The sequence below is a fragment of the Poeciliopsis prolifica genome, unplaced genomic scaffold (genome assembly GCF_027474105.1).
Source record: "Poeciliopsis prolifica strain line A6 unplaced genomic scaffold, Auburn_PproV2 SCAFFOLD022, whole genome shotgun sequence".
Classification (NCBI taxonomy): domain Eukaryota; kingdom Metazoa; phylum Chordata; class Actinopteri; order Cyprinodontiformes; family Poeciliidae; genus Poeciliopsis; species Poeciliopsis prolifica.
Window position 1 is genome coordinate 6,561,876 of NW_026562397.1, and position 23,275 is coordinate 6,585,150.

The window sequence follows — 23,275 nt, forward strand, 5'->3', positions numbered from 1 at the left end:
AATACCCTAAAGACAGGTGGAACATGCTATCTTAGGATTAGTAAATAAAATCTATTTGTGTGCAATGTAATTGTATATCTACACATGTTCTGAGAACAACTCAGTGATTGGCTGTTGACAAGCTTGATGGACAAACAGAAGAAATATAGCAGGCAATTCAGGGATAAGGTTGGGGAAACGTTTATAGCAGGGTTCAGTTAGAAAACAATATCTTAAAGTGTGGCACAACTGTGAGCCTACCGAGATGTGGTTGTCTGCATAAGCTGGCCGGCCATGGAGGGCAATGATCAATAATCTGACTCTGGAGCAGCTGAAAAGATCCACCACTCGGGTGGGAGACAACTGATGATCCTCAAACAAATCTGGCTTTTCAGAAAGACATTAGAAAAATGCATATTTGTTTTGGGCTTCAAGTCATGTCGACTAAACAGCAAACATATCTGCTCATATGAGACGACGTGAACTTATTTACCTTTATTAGAGGCACACAATACGTTTATTTTCTGTGCTATTTTCAGATCCAACTCAGTGAGTGACCAGCCAATCATCACATGCTGTTGTGTGTTCATGCCTTGGCCATATGCACTGTGGCACCATGCAGCTTAGCTAGGTAAGAACAGTACGGCGGACTAAAAGAGACGCGAAAGCTAAACACCTTATGTAGAAGCAAACAGGCAGTGGGACATCCAGTCACCAAGCCAAAGTAAAAAAGAAATGCGCTTCGTTTAAGATGGAATGGCTGTCAGAGTTTGAGCAAATAGAAGAACAGCACGGTGGAGTGACGTGTCAAGGAGGCAATGGGGACCTCATCAGGTGATGGCAGAAAAACTGGTGAGATTAATCTTTTTATTGGCAAGCGATGTGATCACACGGACGCTCGTTTTGCAGAGGATGAATTAAAGGAGTGAGCTCAGACATCAGTTTTGACGATGGATCAGCAGACATTTCAGGCAAAGTAGCATGAGGATATTCTCCCCCACCCACAGTATATGGGAGGCCATTAACAGTCTTGCTGAAATCAAGAACGTAATGAAGGAAAAACTTAAACAGGGGTCAATAAGCACATGATGGCTGCAGCACTTAGATGTGAGGACATGGAGGAGATCTCGCAGCCGGTGGATATTTGTGCTGCATTTCAAACATCCAGTGCTGATTGTGAAAGAGGATTTATATAAAAAGCAAACTAATGGAAATTGCTGATGTAATCTGATTTTTTTAATAAACCATGCAACTTGCTAGGATCCCAGGTTTATAACCAGTGTAATACTGGTGTGTGGCATGTCTGATGTTGCAACTGAGGACTCATAAATTTGCAAGGGACTTCAAAAAAAAAATCTCCTTCCATGTTTACATTTCTGTCGCTGATAGTGTTGCATAAAGACGCCGTAGAAGGAATGCAAAAAATAGCAACGCACAGTAGCACAAAAGTGATTCCGATAAGTGACTGTAGTCTGACTACTGGATTTGAAATAGCAACGTGCTAGATTACTCGTTACTGAAAAAAGTGGTCCGACGTCAAGGCATTACTGACATCACTGGCCCGGACACATGACAAATTAGAGGGAACATTGCTGGTGACATAAAATTCCAGTAAAAGACCCCGGTGTATGCAATATGGGAAAACATGCAAAAGGTCAAAGGGTTCAAAGTGTGAAACATTTTGCATTTCCCTTTAAATAAGTAAACTTGTATTAGCCTGACAAGCCTGGAGCACCAAAGTGTACTCTACACTAATTAAAACAAACTAAAGAAAAACAAGGCATTATTCCAGTTCCAGAGCCATCTCCTGAAAAATGAAACCATTTCTAAACAGGCCATTTTACAGGGCAGTGTTTGTATTTCAGCCAAGTGAAAGACGGGGCTCCCTTCTCCTGGGAGCCACAGCTCCACAGATGTGACAGTAAAAGGCCATTTAGAAACAAGCGGAAACACCAGTGGTTGATTTTATTGCCTTGGTTCATTGCCTGCTGAAGACCTGTTGTGGGCAGAAAGATGCCAGTTGCATCTGCCTCGGGCGAGTGTTTTTCCAGCAGTCAACCAAAAGGAATGAACAACGCTGTGGTGGAAACCGGCGCAGCTGAGGGGGGAAGGACAGCAGGACTTTGCCTGTGCAGAGTTGCATGGTTGGGTTTGCGCAGCATCTCCAACAGGAGCTGCCATTCGTTAAGTGGAACACTACATAATGAAGATCAGTGAAGGTGAATAGAGAAACATAAGAGATTTTTAGAAATGGCAAATGTTCTAGTAATTGTAAAGGTCTGGGTCTTTATTTATTCAGTCTAGATAAATCAGTGGTTTCATTAAAGCTTTTCTAGCACTAGAACAAAGGTGACAGTCATAACTTAATAAATGTGTACAAAATCTTTAACTTATACCCAATCATACCAGAAGTGCCACTTTTCATTATCTAAAAACATGCCTCAGAACCAGTGATTAAACCGAGTTTTAGGCATGTATGAACACCGACATTTAGGAACAAAGCTGTAAATACGAGTCATGTGAAACAGAAGCAGGCAACGGTTACAGTTTTTCACAGAACTTGCACTCAGAGTTGTGCTCAAGTCACCAAAAAACTCAAAAGTAGACGCATCACATGACACCCGACTGTGATGCATTTTGAAAATAAATGCAAATGGTGAAAGACAATCGTCTCGTACTCTTAATTAGGACGCTCTGCTAATCCCAAGGAACTCCTGATTCCTCTTTGTCTGCCATCTAATTTTGCCAACCAAACCCCTAGAAAGCCATAAGTGTGTTTTGCTTGGTTAATTATTAACCAGTAGCATGATCTGCTCTGCAAGCTGTAATTAGAATAGACAGCTCAAGACTGTCAAAATATATGATGAAGAAGGCAACAAAAACACTAGAAAACTTCAAGACACTCAAAACACAAAATCTCTGAAACAGAAGAACAACCAGACAGAGTGCAGCATTAGCGTCAGTATTTCAGAAAGCTACCCTGGCGTACGACCGTCAGTGGGAATGAAGAATAATTGGAACCAAGAAAAGGTTTTGCTCTTGTCTAGAGTGAAGAAAGACCTTACAGAAGGGTGCTAAACATTCACAACATTCAATAGTATTTTTGAGGCCAATCGTGTTTCGTTTTGAAAAACTCCGGTTGGGATAAAATATTAGTTGCCATTAGGAAACCGTGAGCAGCTGCAGCAAGAGAAAACCTGATCAAATGTAGCGGGTTACTGTAGTGCATCGTTAAAAACCATTTAAGCAACTACACTGAAGTAGCCCGGTGTTACGGATTCTGTGTTTTCCTCCATCTCTTTTACCCTCTTAAAAATTTCACGAGGGATTGAAGTGTGGATGTCAGGAGCTGAAAGATTATATGGAAGCTAATTTTGTGCAAACAACCGGTTCCTATGTCAAAACACTTATAGAAAGTAGTTTAATAGTACATACATTCACAGAGAAAATGTTTGGTTCAGCCTATGCAGTTGGGTACGCACACAGACAAAAAAAAAAAAAAAACAGACGGCGCTGATTTGAGTGTAAATAAATGAAGGCCGTTTGTGAAGAACTAAGTGACCAAAGTCTCTTTCAACATTTATTACTTGATTGAAATCGATCCAGGACTTAATGTTTGTCCCACTGTACAAAAATCTGATATTTTTCTTCCCTTCTTTGAATTTTCTAGTAGTTGCTGCCACATTACTGCCACCTGCTGGCACAAGGGACCGATAACGACTGCAAACATTTATTTCCAGTGGATTAAGAAAAAAAATGTGTATGTTAATTTAACTGGGATTTCATTACAAGTCGCTGCTTAGCGTTTTTGATTTATCTGTCCTAAATAAAGCAGACATAAAATGAAAGAAAAAAGCAAGTGAAGGCCCTAGTTAAAACTGAAACGGCTCACTCCCCAATGAGCCCTTTCAAAACAAAACCCACTCAGTCAGGAAGATGCAATTCTCACCAAGTCACTTGAAGCTTCTTTTTTTTTTTTAATCTGTACTGCTGACAATTTGTCCCCGACCCTGAAATAAAGAATTTTCTTTATTCATCTTCTACTTTTAGGTCTTTTAATCTGTTGCCTTTTACAGCGTGGGGACCTTTTGTGAATTTTAATCATTAACCATTTGAATTCATTATGAAGCCAGTCATGAATTATACATAATGTAAATCTCTTTCAAGTCTTTCTGCCTTGTAATAAACTTTCAGTACATGCAAAATGTATGTTAATGACTGAACTCAATATTGTTGATGACAGTTAAGAAGAAAGGAAAAGACGTTTCGTGTGTTGCGTTTGAAAAATGAATGTTACTAGGAAGATGCGCAGTCTTATGCCAATTTGTTTTAGCGTACATGCCGAGTGTGTCAGAAATATCTTTATGTATAAAAAGAGTAAACTTTAGACTTACGATTTAGCGTCACAGTGAATAAACCGCTTCTCTTGCCGTTTGTAGTTACTCTAGGAATCCCCCTTATCGAAAGCATCACAAAGAGGAGACCAAATGTTCACCATTTGTCCCCTAGCCCTCATTCTTTCCTGTACAGTGCAAGCTTCTCCCCCCACATTCAGTGGTCATCATCGTCAAGCACTTTGAGTTTAGTTGAAGCTGAGGGTTGATAGTCCATTAGAGTATTCAGCTGACGACCAAAATTGCACCATTTGTAATCTTGTCTGCTGGTGCAGTTCACTTTCACACTGCATTGTGTCAAACGATGTAAAGCAATTGAAATAACCTGTTCCACCCCTCACCTGTGTTGGTACAGCACCAAGACCTCCTGAAGGAAATGGCGTGTTGTTGAAGGAAATGACACAAAGACCTCTGAAAACTACATGAAACCAACATTGTTCCTGAAATTTAAGCAGAAATTGAGTAGCGTCCCATTTCAGCATTTGTCGTATTTCTCTTTGGTAAAAAGAGAAATACGACAAATGCATTAGACTAGCATTTGTTTTAGTTATGTTTACCCCACATGCTTAGTGCTTGGGTCCACTTCCTGCTTTTGCAGCAGTCTCCTTGCTTCCTTGGCATTTATACACGCATTTGAACTGCGCCAGTCGCTTCAACCGAATTGAAACCTCGGTTTTAAAGTTTGCTCCACATCAGAGTTGGATTTTGCATTCACACCTCCCCACACATACCAGACTTTCAAGGCAAACAAGTTGGAGTTCAATCAAAGCAGACTAAACAGGGCTGGTGTGAACGCACCCTGAAGGTCTTTAGCTCTGTGTGTAGAAACTAATCAGGCATTCGCCGTTGCTTGTGTAGAAACAGCTTTTCTAAGCATTTATGATTTTCTGCAGTCGGGCGGCCTTTGCCAGATCTCTTTGTTAAATATTTTTATCCATGCAATACGAGGCATAAAATATGCATTTCTATCATTTGTTTTGGTGTAAAAAAAAAAAAAAAAAAGAAAAAATTACTATTGTAGCAATAGTGCATAAGATTTAGGAAATGACACCTTTATTTGAACTATGCTAAATCAAAACAATAGAGAAATATAGAGGATTCTCCTTATCCACCATGTGGTACAAGTCTTAAAGTGAAAGCAGGACAAATGGAAACCTTTTAAGAAGTTTACCAACTGAAATGCATTATGTTGTAAGTAGAACAACCCTTTGACTTTGACGAGCCTTCACCCATCTGAACTTGACATCAGCCCTGTTTGTCACTCGGTGTCATCTCAAATGTTGCATCAACCGATACACAGCATCACACACTCGCTTCATCTCAAAGCAGCACCAGGATCAATACAGGAAAGAGGCTGGGTCTTAAATTACAGAGGGAGCTGAAGAGGAACTCTCCCTGGAGTCCAGAAAGGACATCACTCACGTCACTTTGAGTTGAGATCAAAAAATAAAAGACAGGGAAGCTGAACCCTTTTTTTTTCCCGCTTTGTAAGTTTGAGACCAAACAACAACACGGTGTGATAAAACCGAGAAGCAGAGCAAATGTGATTCATGTTCCCTGCTTTTGTTCAATGTCTTTTAAAACGTCTGCCCTGAAAGCAAAAGAAGGCACAGATTAGTAAACGACAAAGTCAATCTGTTATAGGATGTCTGTGCTGCTGACGCCTCAGCACCAGCAGTGACAGGGACTTTTCCAGAGTATGAGGCTCAACTCTATCGATCAGAATACAAAATGTGTCTTCATCTCCATTAATTAGCATGAACCGAACTTGCCTGCATTGAATTAGATTGATCTGATTACAGATATCTGTATATAAACGATTGGTCTCGTCAAGCGCTTTGAGATGACATTTGTTGAGAATTAGCTTGGCTACGTTTAGAACCAAACTCGGAGTGAATCAATGCGATGAGTGAACTGGAATGAACAGTCACTTGCAAATTGATTTCAAGCGGCTCTTGATTCGAGGATTATGGCTCACAGCTAATGAAACTCAAAATTTGTTTTATCGCAGACTAAGAAAAGAACAAATAAAAATTCCCAGCTTATTGAACACTACGTCCACATGCTCTTCAGTGCAGAGCAGGTCGGAGCTTTTTTTTTTTTAATAAAGTGGAGCGTCGACACGTTTCAGCGTAGATATGAGCATCATCAAACTAGATGATGATCGAACTTGCAGTTTTTAAATCTGCTTAAAGATTTAAAAACTTTATGCAGATTTAAAGCTTTTAAATCTGCATAAAAACTTGAATGCGTTTTTATGCATCGCTTTCATCTTTCAGTTAACTTTCCATGAATAAGGCCACAGCACACTGAACCAGTCGCGGCTCCAGACGAACTTAGTTGGAGGGGAGAAAAGGGGGGAGGGTACGGTAAACAGACTTTTATGTTAATCCAACTACATGAATGTTTATGTAAGCTTTCAAATAAAATAACCCTGTTTATGAATACAAAGTAACCAATAATGATCTGCACGATGGCATGTAGAAAATGCTGTGTAATTATGATTGAGATCTACATAAGCATTAGCTCATACTTTGCAGATATCGAATTCCTTAATGAGCTTTTGTGGTCAGCCCTTGTTGAAGATATTCATGACTGCTTGCGGGACAAGAGTCAATGCAGCTGTTCCCACCCCCACAATATAGCAGCACGTATTATAAATGATCATTTCAGTAATGTTGTAATTATCTAAAACTGAATTTTGGGCTCCAGTTAGCTGTGAGCCATATTTAGAAACATTTGTTTTTGTTTAAATGCTTCAAATTTTTCATTTGTAATTCTATTTGAGTTTCAATGTTAATATAACTCCAAAAAAAAAAAAAAACTCTTCAAGTATGTTCAAAATAGGATCCACCTGGACGGTCCATCCCAGCTCCCCATCGATCACCAGTTGTGTCATTTGGTCCTAAGATACGGAGCCAATTCTGAACAAACAGCAGAAGATGTGAAAGTTTTTTGAAAAATAAATGAGTCTTTGGCTTAATTTGTGTGCTTTAGAATGGTTCATACTGACCACTTTCTTTTGGCTTTGATTTTTCTTTTTTCTTTTTTTTTTCTATGCATGGAAAAGAGGATTGGAGGCAAGTGTCTCACCATGCCCCCTTTTGAATAAGATGCAAAGGACTTTAGAAGACAGGCTAGATAAGAGAGCTTTGAAACGTTAATCCTGTTGTAGTTTGACCGAAGCATCTCATACATTTCACTAAGAACTCTGCAAATTGTGTCAGTTTCTTGAAAAAAGGGGGCATAATCTGTCTCCTTTAAATCTGCTTTCTTTCTTTCCGGTCATGCATGAATGCATCTCGCTTCAGATTATACGTGTGGTTATTTGCCTAATCCCCCCTTTCAATTTATTATCACGCATGCACTATTCATGCGCTCGTTTAATTGTAATGAAGTCCTAACCCAGAGACCCTTCACAGGGTGCCTTCCGCTAAAGGGCACGGATCATGTGTGTGGGTGTGTGTGTGTGTGTGTGTGTGTGTGTGTGTGTGTGTGTGCGTGTGTGTGTGTGGGGGGGTGTGTGTGTGTGTGTGTGTGTGTGTGTGTGTGTGTGTGTGTGTGTGTGTGATTGGATTACAGACTGCAAAACACTCGTGTTTAACCACGGCAAAGGTTTTAAATTAAAGCCATCACACACACACAGGTTTGTATTTGAAAGTATTTGATCATTTTGTCCAGAAGAACAGATTTCAAATTGGCTTTGCCATTTTTTTTCTATACTGCTTTACATTTCTATGTGTAAATGCAAAAACCTTGAAAGTTAATCAAAATTTCAACTTTAAAAATTATTTACTCCATTTGTTGTACTTAAGAGCTGCATAACTTTAATTTGATGTTTTATTATAGTTGAAAATCATAATTTGAGGTAGTTTTTGTTTTTAAATACCATTGATTCTTTTGATGGTGAAAGCTCTGTTCAGCCGCAGTAGAGGTAACAGATTTTACACAATCATTTGAGTTTTCATTTCCACAACCTTTGCCCAAAATTTTAGCCTCCACCACAATTCTTGATTTCTGTGCTTTTAACTTCATATTAAGAGAATCGCCGTTCCAGGGTGACTCCTGTGATCCTACTTAGAAATGTCACGGCTGAAAAGTAAAAACACAATTTTCTCAAGCCACATATCTAAACAAGGGGGGGCAAAGGCTGGAAAGATGTTCCCACTCAGGATAATAATCTTTTCCCCCGGATGAACTGGAAGTGTACACAGACAAAATTAGTCCAGACAGGAAGGACTAATTGTGCTGGAGGGAGAGGGAAATATAGGGGCTGCTGCAATAAGCTGTGGGACTCCTGCATTTATCTCGGTCTTACAGAAAGCCCAGCTCTACTGATCTATGTTTGTGCTCCAAATCCATTGCATAAGGTCATTTAACACAGTGTGTGCATGTCTCTCTCAACATACTCCGTTATAAGGTTTAAAGTCCAACACTTTTTGAAATTCTTGAGGGAGAACAAAAAAAAAAAAAAAAAAAAAAGGTGGGGGGAAAGGACACTGTCCTGCTCACCTACCTGAAGTGAACGGGTGATTAACAAGCTTCTGCAGCACTTAATGGTAGGCAACGCAATTATTAGAGTCAGTCGTGCCTGAGCAGGGAAACGTCTAAAACATAAAAGGCAAGAAGTAGTGAGGAGCAGGATTTAAAAACACCCTTTTCTTTTTGTACGGTTCTCGACAACCTGAGTGAAGTTGACCTTCGAATCAGACAAAATCGGTGTCAAACGTTTGTGCAGCAAAAATTTTCGTTTGTGCCGCCGTCATTTTGAAAATGTCAAGAAATGCTTCCAGAGGACACTCAAATCAGACAAAATCGGTGTCAATCAACTCGACTACGTTTTGTGCAGCATTTTTTATATTTTATTTTTTTGTTTGTGCTGCTTTGGCTTTAAATAAATTAATGGAAGTTTAAAGGTCATTTTGATTTAGTCCAAATTTGGGGGTTGGGGTGAGTTTAAATTATAGAGATGCAGTCAAAGTGCAAGTCATGTTGAGTGATAATGGAAAATAAAAAAATGACAATGAAGAGTTTTCCCCTATTGAACTGTCAGGATTCGTTCATTTTCACTCAAACACCTCTTTATTCTTTATTCTTGCAACAATGAGAACAGCAAGCAGACATATCCAGTGTCTGTGATAACTCAAGTACAGTGACTCTGTCTAGTTACAGACCAAAGTTTCTCACAGGGAGTCTGGGAACCAACATCAGGGGCATTAAAGACCTTCGAAACCTGGAGGAGCTTTCCGTTCTTATCTGAACCCTCCCTGGATGTTAGCAGGGTGAAAATACAAAAACCTTCACATAAAACTGGCTACAGCTGGAAAACGCAAGGTGAACACCTTCCTTGGTTCACAGAAACAAAGCAGAAGCTATTTTCTGACATTCCACTAATCGAGTCACACAGGTCGAGATATTTTATTTATCTGTATTAATTTTGATGGCCTCTAACTAGTAAAAAAAAAAAGTAAATTTTCTTAGAAATCAACAGTCTTACATGAAAACAATTTGATTGCTGCATTATTGCAACATGCCGATTCTTTAGAAATGACCCTATTTGGTAAATAAATTGTTTGAGCTGCTGATGTTTTACTTAGCTGAGAGGTACCAACAATGAGACGGAAATTGTAAACAAAAATAGACTTTTTGTATTGCTTAACGTTAAACTCTTGCTGATGATATGCGGGATGCTTATTTTCATTCTATCAATTATAGCTGGCCTGTTGTTAAACAGCAGCTACGGTAAACGTCTAAGTTTTACTAAAACGGAAAGAGAGAAAAATGACCATAAATATATAAATTCAATATTTTAGTTCCAAAAGTCAAATCTTCAAAACTGGGCTCTATAATATTCAACAGTCCCTTGAGCTCAATATCTTTAAACACACACACGCACACACCCACACACACACACACACACACACACACACACACACACACACACACACACACCCACCCACACCCCCCCCCCACCCGCCCCCTCACACACACACACACCCATACCCTCCTCAGTAAGTGGAACTCATTTTGGATTTTGGAGTCTCCAAATGGAAAATGCAAGGCAGAACCTGCAGTAATCAGGTCCCTCTTTGAAAGCTGTTCCCGGTTCCGGTTTGAGAGGCAGACGCTCTGATTTAAAGTTTAAAGACCGACCTCTCAAAACACTATTAATATGAATGGATCAGTTGATCTCAAACCTCCCATCCTATTTTAGTCTTATTTACCGCCGTATTCTCTGAAACTCTTTTGAGCTCCAATTTTATTCATTTCTAAGTTTTACCCCGTATTGTGTAGCCGCTATTGAGATGCTGGAGCAGCATGGTGATGCAACCGTTAGCCTGATTACATTGCAGCAAGAAGGTCTTCAGTTTGCATGCTTACCAGGGGCCTTCTTGCATGTACATTTTATGCGCTCAGTCTGCATGTCTCTCCGGGGACTCCTGTGTTTCTACTGCAGTTCAAAAACATGCACTTCAGGTTATTTCATGGGAGAGTGTGTGTGTGTGTGTGTGTGTGTGTGTGTGTGTGTGTGTGTGTGTGTGTGTGTGTGTGCGTGTGTGGGTGTGTGGGTGTGTGTGTGTGTGTGGGGGTGTGGGGGTGTGTGTGTGTGGGGGTGTGTGTGTGTGTGTGTGTGGGTGTGTGGGTGGGTGTGTGTGTGTGTGTGTGTGTGTGTGGGGGTGGGTGTGTGTGTGTGTGTGTGTGTGGGGTGGGTGGGTGGGTGTGTGTGTGTGTGGGGGTGTGTGTGTGTGGGGGGGTGTGTGGGTGTGTGTGTGCGTGTGTGTGTGTGTGTGTGTTGACTTGATCTCTTTAGCATTTATGCCCAGTATGAGCTGAGATGGGCATCAACCCCCCAGAGACAAAACGTGGAGAAACTGACTGGATCTTTTAAATACATAAATTAAGACGAAGTGAAGTTTACAGCAAAAGTAGATATTAAAAAAATAAAAAATCCAGTGTGTGCAGACAAACTTTAGTCGTTTAAACCAACGTCACCTTTCTGGCATCCGCGCTCGAACTCGACTGTCGTGCTGCATTGCAAATTCTCGGGAGAAAATATTTTGAAATGCTCATTTAGGAGTTGCCGTCACTGCAGTCGCACACCATAAAACCCTGATCATAATGTCTACCAGAATATTCTCGTGTGCTTTAATGTTAAACAGCGTCTCATGCACCGCCGCAGAAACCTCTTATCTCTGTGAAACGCGTAATTTTAGTCTCCGTCTCATATTATGCAAATGCGTTTCAATCCTGGACAACAAATGAGGTGTTTCGGGCAATTCAGGATGAGTGTCGAGAATAAATCTCCGGGATGCAGGCGCTTTAAAACGCGGCACGGTTTCTTAACATGCGCGACACACGTTCAAGGAATGCAGCGTGCCCAAGAGACAGCTTTAGAATTCAAGTCCATATTTTAATAACTTCAGAATCCTATTCACATTGTAATGACAGAACAAGCTTCTGTTTCAGTAGAAAGATTTTCACCTTTGGGCAGCTGGTGCAGACAAAGCGGTCAGTGGCTCATTAACGCATCTATTAAACTCAGTAATCTGTATGAGGGGGTTTTACGTGTGCAATCATTATTAAAAGAATGAGCGAAACCTTTTGGTGAGGTGCAGCTGCTCTTGGAGTCACCTGCCTAAATTCTGCCATTCACATCATTTTGCTAATGTCCCTCCTGTTTATTAGATTGTCCCTTGTTGATTTTTAAGTCAAGACGCATCAGACGAGGAGTGGTTTGGAAGTGTTAAAATTATTTTAACAGAAAAGCAAAAAAAAAAAAGAAAAGCTGCTTCTACGTTGACACTCCTAAATGAAATCCAGTGCAACTTTTTCAGATAAAATGTCTGATTGGTAGATAGAGTCCACCTGCTTTTGATTTCATTCCAGCAAAAAAATTTGAGATTTCAGTTTGATATATAAAAGGCATTAATTGATCGGCGGAGAAAGGAGAACATCAATCAGAGACGCAACCATGGCATCCAGATTTGCCATGGTTGCGTCTCATTTAGGACAATATGACAGGACAGTCATAAGTTACGCTTGTTCCAAATCTGGGTTTAAGAAGAAAAGACTCATTGTTGAAACAGTCCTATGAATCTGTGAAACTTACCGCAAACCATGCCAGGTAAGCATTCATGCAAATTACTATGCATCACTTAAATCAATGATCTGCAAAGCCCCAATTAACAACACTTCACAAAAAAAAAAAAAAAGTAAATATGACCAAATTAGAGATTCAGAGTCGATGCAGGTTATAAAACATAGCAAAGCTCATTGAATCCAAGGTAACCTGGAAGAGTTACTGAGTATACAGTGACTCCGAGCTCCTCACACCATAACATCTGGTGACGAGATTGATTCCCGTTAAAGTGAAGCGCCATTTGACAGGAAGAAACCGCCAACAGAACCTGGGTGTGTGGGTGAAGTTGAACATTTGTATGCTGCTACAGCTCTTTCCGTTAGTCTTTGAGTTCAACACAGACAGGTGTTTCAGACAAACAGGCCAGGTGCAGCTTCAATAAATATGTGTTATAAAAAGAAAGTAAAGAGGCATTAAGTGCAATAACTGTATGTAGCAAATAGCATGAGTCAGAGGAAAATCTGTCCTCCTGCAAACCTCAGACTATAATACTGTAGCCTGAGAGACAGCTTGGGATAATCTCTGACTGTAAGATTTCTCAAAAAAAAAAAAAGAAAAAGAAAAAGTAAGCTCAGTCTTAAAAACAGACACAGTACTCAGTAAACTGGGAGCTGGATCCAGAACAGATGAGCCTGATAACCAAGATCTGCCTTCCGTTCTACTTTTAGACATTCTAGGAAGCAGCAGTCACCCTGCTGATGGTCTGAGAGCGAACTGCTCACACTCTGTTGGTAACGTATAAAACAATCATGTCTGAGGGAACTGGATTGTCAAAGGAAAAGTTTAGATTATGTTCTGGAATTAACAGAATGAAACTTTTCGCTTTCACGTAAAAATCGTGTGCTACTCTGGGGCATGACAGTGACAAAGGCAGTAGCAGTTTCTCCTGTCACCAGAGGATTGGTGGTTCAAATCCCTGCTTGGTTTTAGTTGTTGCGTCCTTGGGCAATACACTTCACTTTCCTGCTGTTGGTGGTTTACCACCATCACTGCATGAAGGCGAATTGGTGAATAACAAATTGTGTGAAGCGCTTTGTGGTCCACTGGACTAAATAAAGAACTCTGCAAGTACATTTACCATTTCCTTTGCATTGCTGTACGAAACAGAGTGACATTCACGACTGCAGGCTAAGAATATCGACAGATCTCAGATGTTAAAATAAAAAAATAATCTCCATTTAAGTTGTTGTTGCATTACAGCTGATATCCGAGTTACATAAATGGGCTGTAAGTGTGCAGAAATGTGCAAACTCAATGAGAAACGAGCTCAGACTCAAATATAGTAGGAAAAAAAAAAGAGAAACATAAAAAGTCCTGAAGTCAAGCAAAAAGCAGGAACTCAGCAGTTTGTAAAGAGCAGTCACTGATACACAGGCTATAGCCAGGAGATGATTACCACACGCTTGATGTGCTTTGACCTATCTTGCGATTCCCCTGGTTACAAACTGCACTTCGCGCCCAGGCTGCCCCTCTTTTTGTGAGCTACATTTCAACACCCATCATCTTCAGCTGTCACCCACCTTTGGTTTCTTAACTTCAGCTCAAGATTTTTTATTTTATTTTTTTTTTTTTAAACAAAGCCTTTTATCCTCTCACAGTTCCTGCCTTCCTCTTCTGGGAAACAAACTAATTAGTAATTAAAATGCTCATGGTCAATTGGGCAAATTATTGCACAGTATGCCACACCTGAGAGGGAGGGAGGAAATTAAACTATAAAAAAAAAAAATAGAAAGCTTGTGTGCATGAATGCTGTGAGTATCAGGGAGGAAAAGAAATGTATCATTAAATACATACGGCGTCCTACAGGAGTAGAGAACCATCCCAAGCATTTACGAGGAACTGCAAACCTCACTATTTACAAGCACCCAGACTTTTTTCTTTTTCTTTTTTTTTTGTTTTTCTTACAGCTGTGATCCAGGCAAAGCCCTCCAGTGTCCAGGTGTTTTCAGACTCATGCAGCTGTTGAGAGCAAAAGCACCCATCAATCAGCGGGGGGGCGATGTTCAAACAAGCAGCCGTGGCGAGCCCCATGATCACAGGCTGCATGTTTGATGTCAACCTTAAAAGCAGAGGTCATTAGCGTGCTCGTCACCCTGTAGTCTCTGAGAGTATTTTTCTAACCATATTTTCTAACACATATAGCCGTTAAGGAGCGTTGTGCCTACTTGAAGTTTATCCAAAGGAACGTGGCATGCAGTTTGTTTTATTTGTCTTTAAAAGTGATTTTTACATGGAGGCTCTCACACCCCCCCACCCCCTCCCCACACACACACACACACACACCCACACACACACACACACACACACACACACACACACACCCACACCCGCACACACACACACACACACACACACATGCACATAGTAAACCTGCACATGTGTTTACTGTACCGCCTGAGACATTCCATCTCCGGATGGTGAGCTCCACAGCCCAGAGGAATGAGCACAACACCGACGGTCAGAGCGGATGAATGATTAGGAACAGTCCCCTGGCAGTCCTGTTCCTCTCTGTGGTAAACAGCATTTAGAGCAATTAAGCTAATAATTTGACAGCGTCAACCTTTGCACTTTGCTCACAGTTCTGATTTTTTTTCTTTTGTTTCTCTATTTTTTACTGTCTCTCTCTGGTTATTTCCTCTCGCAGCACACTTTGCTGTCAAAAAGTTTATAAAAGCGGCTGAAATGTAGGAAGAAAAAAATACAAGGAGTGCGAAATGAGAGTTTCACACAGAGGTGTGCCATGCATGTAAATGGCCACGGTATCAGATTGCGAAAAATACGTTTGTTTTTCTTATTCCCCACCACTCACTGTCTGCGGCTTTTCTGAGAGTGGCCTGCCAAGTAGGAGCCAGGGCAGAACAGAGTGGCTCCAAAGTCACCCTCCAAGAGTATTTGCACTCCTGGAAATTTGACATTTTGTCACATTATGTCAGCAAACTTCTATGCTTTTTTTTTTTTTTCTTAAAACTTTGTTTATTTTATGCAACAGAACCTCACAAAGAGGCACGCATTCGTGAAATGGAAACGATTGTATCAAGTGTTATGTGATTATGTGTTCAACCCCTTTTATTGTTACGTAAAATCCAGTCCAAGTAGTTGAAATGATTTCATTATGAATGTTAAAGAACTCACAGGACAGTCAGAGAACACTAGTGAAGTTCATGAATACTAAAACAAAAGTGTGAAGGAAACAGTTTAAAACAGGGTTTGGTTGGAATATCTCAAACTCGAGCATGCCTGTCGCTGCTTGAACTGTAATTTCACCGAGAAAAAGAGGAGAAAAAAATCAGAAAAGGTGCCAACAGGCCCAACAACTCATGAGGGAAACTCTGGTGACAAGACAAGCTGTTGAATGTGCACAGTTGTGCCAACAGGCTGGTTCGTTTTTTTTTTTTTTTATTTATTTATAATCATTCCTTTTTTTTCTTTTTTTTTTTGCCACTGGCCACATAGGAGACAGAAAAATGTGGGGAAAAAGTTGAACTGGTCAAAAAAAAAAAAACTTCTAGTGTTCATGAATAAACTTATGTGGCAGAAAACAGTAGCTGTGTTTCCAATGACCAGATGCACAAATTGGAATTACAAAAATAAATTCAACAACTCCTGTTTTTTTTTTTTTTTTTTTTTTTTACAATTTTTTTCTTAGGATGAGGTGGTTTTTGCTGTTTTGAACTTGGTGTATTATTATTATTATTATTTTTTTTTTTTTTTTTTTTTTTTTTTTTTTTTACAAACCTGCAATAGAAACACTTTTTTCGCATCGCACATGTGATCAACAAGCGACAGGAAGGGACGGGAGGAGGACGACGCAGCATGTTCTTTTAATGACTTGTTGCTTGAACAAACGTTGAACTTGTGGGATTTTAATTGTGTTTCCCGTATAAAGCAAAACCCGCAATTGCAAAACGGTGTTTTTCCAACATTGGTGGAATATCAACAGCAGCTGAACACCATTCCAAACACGTAACCAAAGGAAATAGAGTGACAGTAACATCGTCCTTATTTATTAGCAGAAAAACTGCTTATTGGCAGTTCGTGGGAAGACAGTAGGGATGTAACGAATCCTTGAATGAGTCGAGTACCTCGATTATTAACATATCTGCCTCCAAGCTTCCGGACGGATCATCATTTGTTTCGGGGCAGCGCTCTCACTTCTCCCGTCAGCCTATGAGTTGTTGCAAAGGGCCAGCAGAATAATGTCAGATTTCCTGGGCTTTTTTAATCAATTTTTTGGGGGAGGGAGAAGGATCAAATAAGCTTTCCTAAACTGATTGGTGCCATGCGTGGAGTGTGTCCTCCTGGGACGAAGAGCGCTGCGGCTCAGAGAGCGAGAGACAGACAGAGAGAGGTTTTCTTTCCAGAGTGCTCGATGAATCGTAAGAATAATCAATGGAATACTCGATTACTAAAATATTGGCTAACCGCCCTGGAAGAGAGATTCGGCTCATCTGGAAGAAAACCACAAAAAGGTTGCAAACATTCATCTTCCAGCCAAACGGTGACGCTAAACATAAAGCCGGAGCTCAAAGATCACAGCATAATAATGACTATGTCATGTGTTAGAATGGCCTAGTCAAAGTCAAAAATCCAAGTTAAACTGATATTCACAGTTGCTCTTCATCCAGTGTTACCAAGCTGCAGTTATTTTGCAAAGAAAAATAATGCGATCCTCCAGATGTCCAAAACTAACGCATGCAACGGTGATCACACTGTAGGGCGGTTCTCCAAATGTTACTCACTAAAGTGAAAATGATTACAATGCAGGGCAGACTTTGAAAGCCGTGTTTCCCTTTTCTTTTACAGTGCAATAAAGCTCTGCTTTATGTCGGTCTGTTGTATAAAATCCTATAAAAACGTAGTTAGAATTTGACAAAATGTGGAAGAACTTCAAGGGTTATGTTTTTGCACAACCCTTGCAGGTGTGCCAGAACGTTTCTGAACCAGGAGCAAAAGTCTTGCTTTAAAACTCTAGGGTGAAGGAGTCCCAGGTTGAATTCCTAGTGCAGAGCCAGAAATATTGCAGCACTCATCGATAAAGTCCCAAAACTCTAAATCCCAGCCCCTACATTTCTACCATCTTCTAATTTTCTGCACCAAGAAATCCTCAGAAGGTTAACGGCAGAACGAGCAGATTTAAAAACCTCTTACATTGATTTTACTTTTATCCACCATCATGAAAAGAATGAAAAGAGAGAAGAAAAAAAAACTCAATGCTGGCACAAATTATTTCATTAAGCAGTTATTGTCAACACCCTAAATGGCTTTTCTTAGCCCTGAAGCTTCACTTAGCCCTCGTAATGCACAAAAAAAGTACTGCCAGTTAATTTGAACATTCATGGCACATGAGGAGTTTCTGTTGTTCATGGAGGCTTTGTCCTCCATAAAGCTTTAGTGCCTTCAGCTGAGCACTCGAGCGGCCTTCTTGCAGACAGTCCTGGGTGAAATACGGACCTCACACAAATGCATACACCCATAAATCCCCAAAGCACACAAACGCAGCCACAGAGTAATGTGACCCTCTGTATATCACAAGAACCAACAAGGCTCTAATGCTCACTAAGAAAACAGAGAAACACCCGAGCCTCATCCAAATACAAATATATATATTTTTTTATATATATATATTGACATGCGTGCTCACTTATTTTCCCAAACTCAGCCATCTGCTGGCAAAGTCCCACATGGTAGAAATGAAGCCAAACTCCTGTAGGATCTGAGATATCCATAGAGCTGTAGTCCCTGAAGGACAAATATCTTTAAAAATCTGACTTCTTAGCAACCAAAAAGAAAAAAGAAGAAAAAGCTGTTCAACACCTTCACAGAGCTAGCCTGAAAAGAGAAAGAAAGAAAAAAAGAGAGTAAATGTAAAATCCACTTTTGGAGCTTCATATCATGTTATCCCCTCAAGTGTTGCTTTGATTCATTCATGTTTGAAAATTCTTCAATCCCTTGTTGGCAGCCACTATGGGGTGCCTAGACCTAAATGCGTGCTCATACAATGCACTGCCCATTTCCCCTCAACGTACACCTGCTCTCGGGTCCTTCAAACTAGCGGCAGCAACAACTAGCGAACTGCAAATTTGGTGAGCCGAGTCCAACGCTCCCAAGAACGATTGTAAAGGGCATCAATGGGCAGCATGGAGAAATATTGTTGTGATGACATGCTAAAGGGAGCTTGTCGTAGAGGGTATGAGGTTCTTAAAGAGACAGAGGTCAATGTTAGTGCATCAGATCTGGTAATGATGCAAAGGAAAACTCGTCTTTCAAAGTGATATAAAATGGCACAATGTCACTGAAAAACCCATAACACCCAGCTTTAATATTTGGATTTTCAAGAGTTTTTTTTTTTTTTTGTTGTTGTTGATTTTGCAAAATTTGAAGTGCACTTTCTCAGAAATGCAGGTATTTCAGCCTGCAGTCCATACTGTAAAGTATTTGCACTCAGTGCTTTTTGCCGAAGTTACAAATCCATGTGACGTAAAGGTGACCATCGCGTGCCTTTACTGAGAGGTTATGGAAGCCCAACTCGCTTTAATTGAAACCCTGAGCTTGTCTGCATTGTTGGATCTGCTTCCTCTGTCTTTTTCTTGTCAATACTGCAAAGATTCCGACTCCCCCCCTCCCCCCCAAAAAAAAAAAAACTTCTCAGACTTCTCAGACGCAATTTGGATTCCACGCCTCGCCACTCTTCCTCCAAACATTTGTGACTTCTGCTCAGCTGCAGTTCACACCTTGTGGATATCCCCTGAACTCTAAAGCAGGCTCTGCCTCACAATCAAGTAAGGGCTCTCGACCTCCGGTTCTCAGGGAGAAGTTGTCCTGCATCCTACAGCGGCTTTTTGCTTCAAAATATAAGAATCAAATTATCAGCAGAAACTTTTTTTTTGTGTCAAGGGAAAAAAAATATAAAAATTTGCCAAGCATATTCAGTATTCAGGTGTGGAGGACCAGGGCCATGTTGAAGTGGCACTGATCCTTCGATGTGGACCAGGGCCAGCTGTTGAGGAGTTTAATCTCACTTTCTTAAAGCTATGGTTGCAAGTTAGTTTGTGCACTTTCCCCCGCCCCCTTTCATCTAACTTTATTAGGCTTGAGAGCATCACTCTACAAGCAGGATGCTTCTTTAGAAACAATCTTTGTTGAAGTTTCTGTTGTTGAAGTTATCATTGACCCTACTGGACAACTGTCAGTGCAGCAGCACTTTTCCCCCATTATTGTGCAGGTCACAAAATACACAGAGCAGAGAATAATGCTTCACATAGACCTCTCTTCATGAAGTTCAGTTTCACATGGCTTATTTCCTAACTCCTAATTGTCAACAACAACAACAAAAAAAGCCTCAGTGAAAATCTTTTCAGAGCTTTTATCTCAATCAATTCTTGCAGGTCCCAGACCTTTGAGGATGACCTCCAAGTCGTCCCGTAATATGTCGAAGGTGCTGTATCTGGAGCTTGTCTCTGGGATGATGTTCTTTTTCAGCCATCCTCCACAGGCATATTGATAGAAGTTGTCACAGGGATCCACGCTAGCATCCATGTTCTCAATGAGGCGAGACGCTGCAGGAAATTGAGAAGGCAAGCTTTAGGTTTACCGGGAGGGGAAAACAACGTCCTAAACAAGTATGAAATAGTATGAGTTGGAAGAAGCCCTATCAAATTATGCAGATGAAATACAATTTAGTTCTGCTAGGAAGACTGTCAGGACTATAATAAAACTTACAAAGAGAGAACTGGAAGGCAGGGAAATAAATAAGTGAACAACAAAGCAGCAACAAGACAGAAGAACATAAAGACGGTCTAACTGATGAGAAAGAAACTTGAGCATTGACAAGAGTAGCCACGCTTCATTTAATACAGTTGTGTACCAAGACATAGGTGCTCCAGACAAAAGGTCTTTCAAAATAAAACAGGAAGTCTGCTCAATTGAGACTGATAATCAAAAACTCTAAATAAAAACTCCACACATTGAAAAGAAATGAATCAGTCCAACATCACAGATCGAGACAAGTTCAACTTTTAATGAGGTCTTTTACAACAGCTACTTATGACCACCTAATGAAAGATGCTCCAATGTCACTAATTAATACTCTGACATTCTGGGAAATAGGTTCAATCATTTTACACCAAAGTATTCAAAGAGAAGATTAGCTAAGAACCTGTTGAAGGACGAAGGCTGCAGCTGATTAGCTGACCACTAGAAAATGGAAAGAAGCTAAAAAAGCTCAGTGATTAGAGTGATCTAATCCTCCTACAAAGCTAAAGGGCCAAAACACTAATTTCAGATACTAACACAAAACCTAATGTGTTTAATCATCACTGAAAAGTGAGGTGAAATTATTTAAGTTATGGATAAACATTAAGAATTTATTGAGGTTGCTTTGATTATTTTCACTGATCTAAATCAATAAAATGTGCGGTGAGCACCCAGAAGTTTGCACCAAGTCAGGCTACTTTTGCAAAGCTTGTTGCAAGGTAAGAGCTCTTTAGTGAAGCTGAGTCGTAATTCTCACAATGCAAGTGGAAACTAAACTATTCGAATGTTTAACTAGAGAAATTTGGGATTTTTTTTTTTATGGAGCACCTGCTTATGAAGCTTTGTAAGTTTGTCAAAAATATTTTCTCCCAAGAAATAATTGACAGTACCACAAAAAAAAAAAAAAAAAAAAAAAAAAAGTTAAAATTGATTTCCCCCCCCCACCTTTCCATCGAGGTACCATTTCCAGACAAGTAAAATCTTAACATTAGATCTGTAAAGAGAAAGCAGCATAGAGGTGGTAATTGGGTTTTGTTCAGGCACCAGCAGTGAAAATATGTTCACTTTTTTTTTTTTTAAAGCAGAAATTAAATTACAGACGGCTGCTCACTCGGAGATCCCTTGTGACAAGGCTGTCTATCAAATCTGACTGAATTGGGACACCGACTCTGCAGAAATGCTGCAGAAATAAATTGGCATCTGTTGCTGAAAACCGTCACCAAAGATGTTCATCTCTTACTTATCGCTGTGGTTTTCATTTCCCTACCAACACATTGTTCTCCAGCGCACAATATGCGTATGAGGAGGAGACGCGGTGATGAAGCACTCAGTCGTTGGGAATACGGTTGAAGGAAGGATAGGAGGTGCCGCTTTATCACATGAAATTCTGGGATAATGGTTCATATCAGATACATTTGCACGAGTTGGGCTGTGAGAATAAGAGGGAAAAAAACATACATATTTTGACAAAGGTTTCCTTCTGTTATGTAATGAAAGCTATAAGCTCTTCCTTATCACTCCATGTATATCTTCAAGCATTTCTGGCTTTCACTAAGCCTTTCCAACACATTTTTGAACCATTCATTTTTCTGCTGAATAAACCTCAAACATTTAGCAGAAAATTTTCTTTAATGATTCCCCCTCCACCCCCGTCACGGTTCTTTTAATTTTACGAAGTGATCCAGCTCAGATACTCTACCACCAAGTTTGGTTCATAAATTGATGTTATTTTTTATTATTTTTTTTATGTTTTTGGGAAAATGTTGTGCTGCTTTTACAGAAGATAGAACAAGACAGACATGTTCCACCCAGGCTACCTCAGTAAACAAAATCTAAACTTTTTGGCACGGGGGCCAAAACTGTCAAGTTGAAACAAACAAAACTTTTAGTTTTGTGTATTAAAGTTTTGTGTATGTAAATTCTAAATTTATTTCACCTGATAAATAAACAATGCTAACTAACAACAGACACTTTTTGCCTCCCCCCCAATAAAATAAGCAAAGCAGTCAGATTGATTTGACGAGGGAGCAGTGAATCAATGTAGTTGTAAAACAAAGGCAAAATAAGTTGCTCGTTGGACATATGAAACAAGAAAATTGCGATGTAAATTTTTCAGGTTCATCTTTTGTTTTTCTAGTTTTACTTGGTGTACTTTCAGCAGCAACAACAGGAGGCAGCCTACTTTTGTTGCATTTTGCCAAGTTTATTAAATGGCAAAACGAGTCTGTACCTTAATGCAACGCGCTGGATATTTTTTGCTCCCTATGACATTTAATGTATTAGTGTTTAATACATTAAATGAAATTTGTTTGCATTTACCATAATATTTTTAAGCGTGGACCTGCATCAACATGTTTATCAAGGTTACAAATAATTTTCTACATGAAACATGAATATTTTTTTCTGATCTCATTGTACATTAATTTATTGCTTTTTGAGATGCAAGCTTCTTGGTTGAATTAAAAGTCGTATGTGCAGTAGGGCTGATCATATCTGTTTTATTGTGGTTTTGACTGAAAGAGAACATGTCTCTTTCGAAGAGGCCTTTTTCAGTGAGCAATGTCTAAAATGCTTCTGCTGCAGCCTCACTTTTCCCATGCCGGCTCCCGCTGGGAGAAGTCAAAGCCTTCAGGATGAAACAATAGAGAGAGAAAACAAACAAACACAAGCTGCTTACCTGACTGCGTGCAGTCAGCTGTGGTGCAGATTTCATCTGCAAGAGAACGTAAAACACATTTCCATTACTTAGTTGGTTTTTCAGCACCCATTGGTGATTACATCTAAATCAGTTCCTTCTTCTGTATTTCTTTTAATTTATTAATTTGTTTCACATACGCAAAACTCTGCTTTAGTGTCACGTTCTCTCTGTCAGAAATGTGTCATTCAAGTGACACTTGAATGCATTGACAGAGCAGCAAATTGCAATCCGACCTTTAACACAACGCTTTGTGGGTTATATGAGTCAGCGCACATAAAATGAACCCAGTTGAGTGTAAACATGGCTGCAAGC

The 23,275-nt window shown here is 40.0% G+C and overlaps 1 protein-coding gene across 3 annotated transcripts in view; it reads right to left on the reverse strand.

The window, feature by feature from the left end:
• Positions 1-23,275, reverse strand: part of LOC129370015 (neprilysin-like) — a 54,794-nt gene that overhangs the window by 20,354 nt on the left and 11,165 nt on the right. For all 3 annotated transcript variants that reach the window (XM_055045760.1, XM_055045761.1, XM_055045762.1), the window contains exons 3-4: positions 22,943-22,978; positions 19,908-20,069 (exon numbers count right to left, since the gene is read on the reverse strand). In XM_055045760.1, the coding sequence (XP_054901735.1) occupies positions 19,908-20,069; positions 22,943-22,978 (198 nt within the window). The remainder of the gene's footprint in view (positions 1-19,907; positions 20,070-22,942; positions 22,979-23,275) is intronic.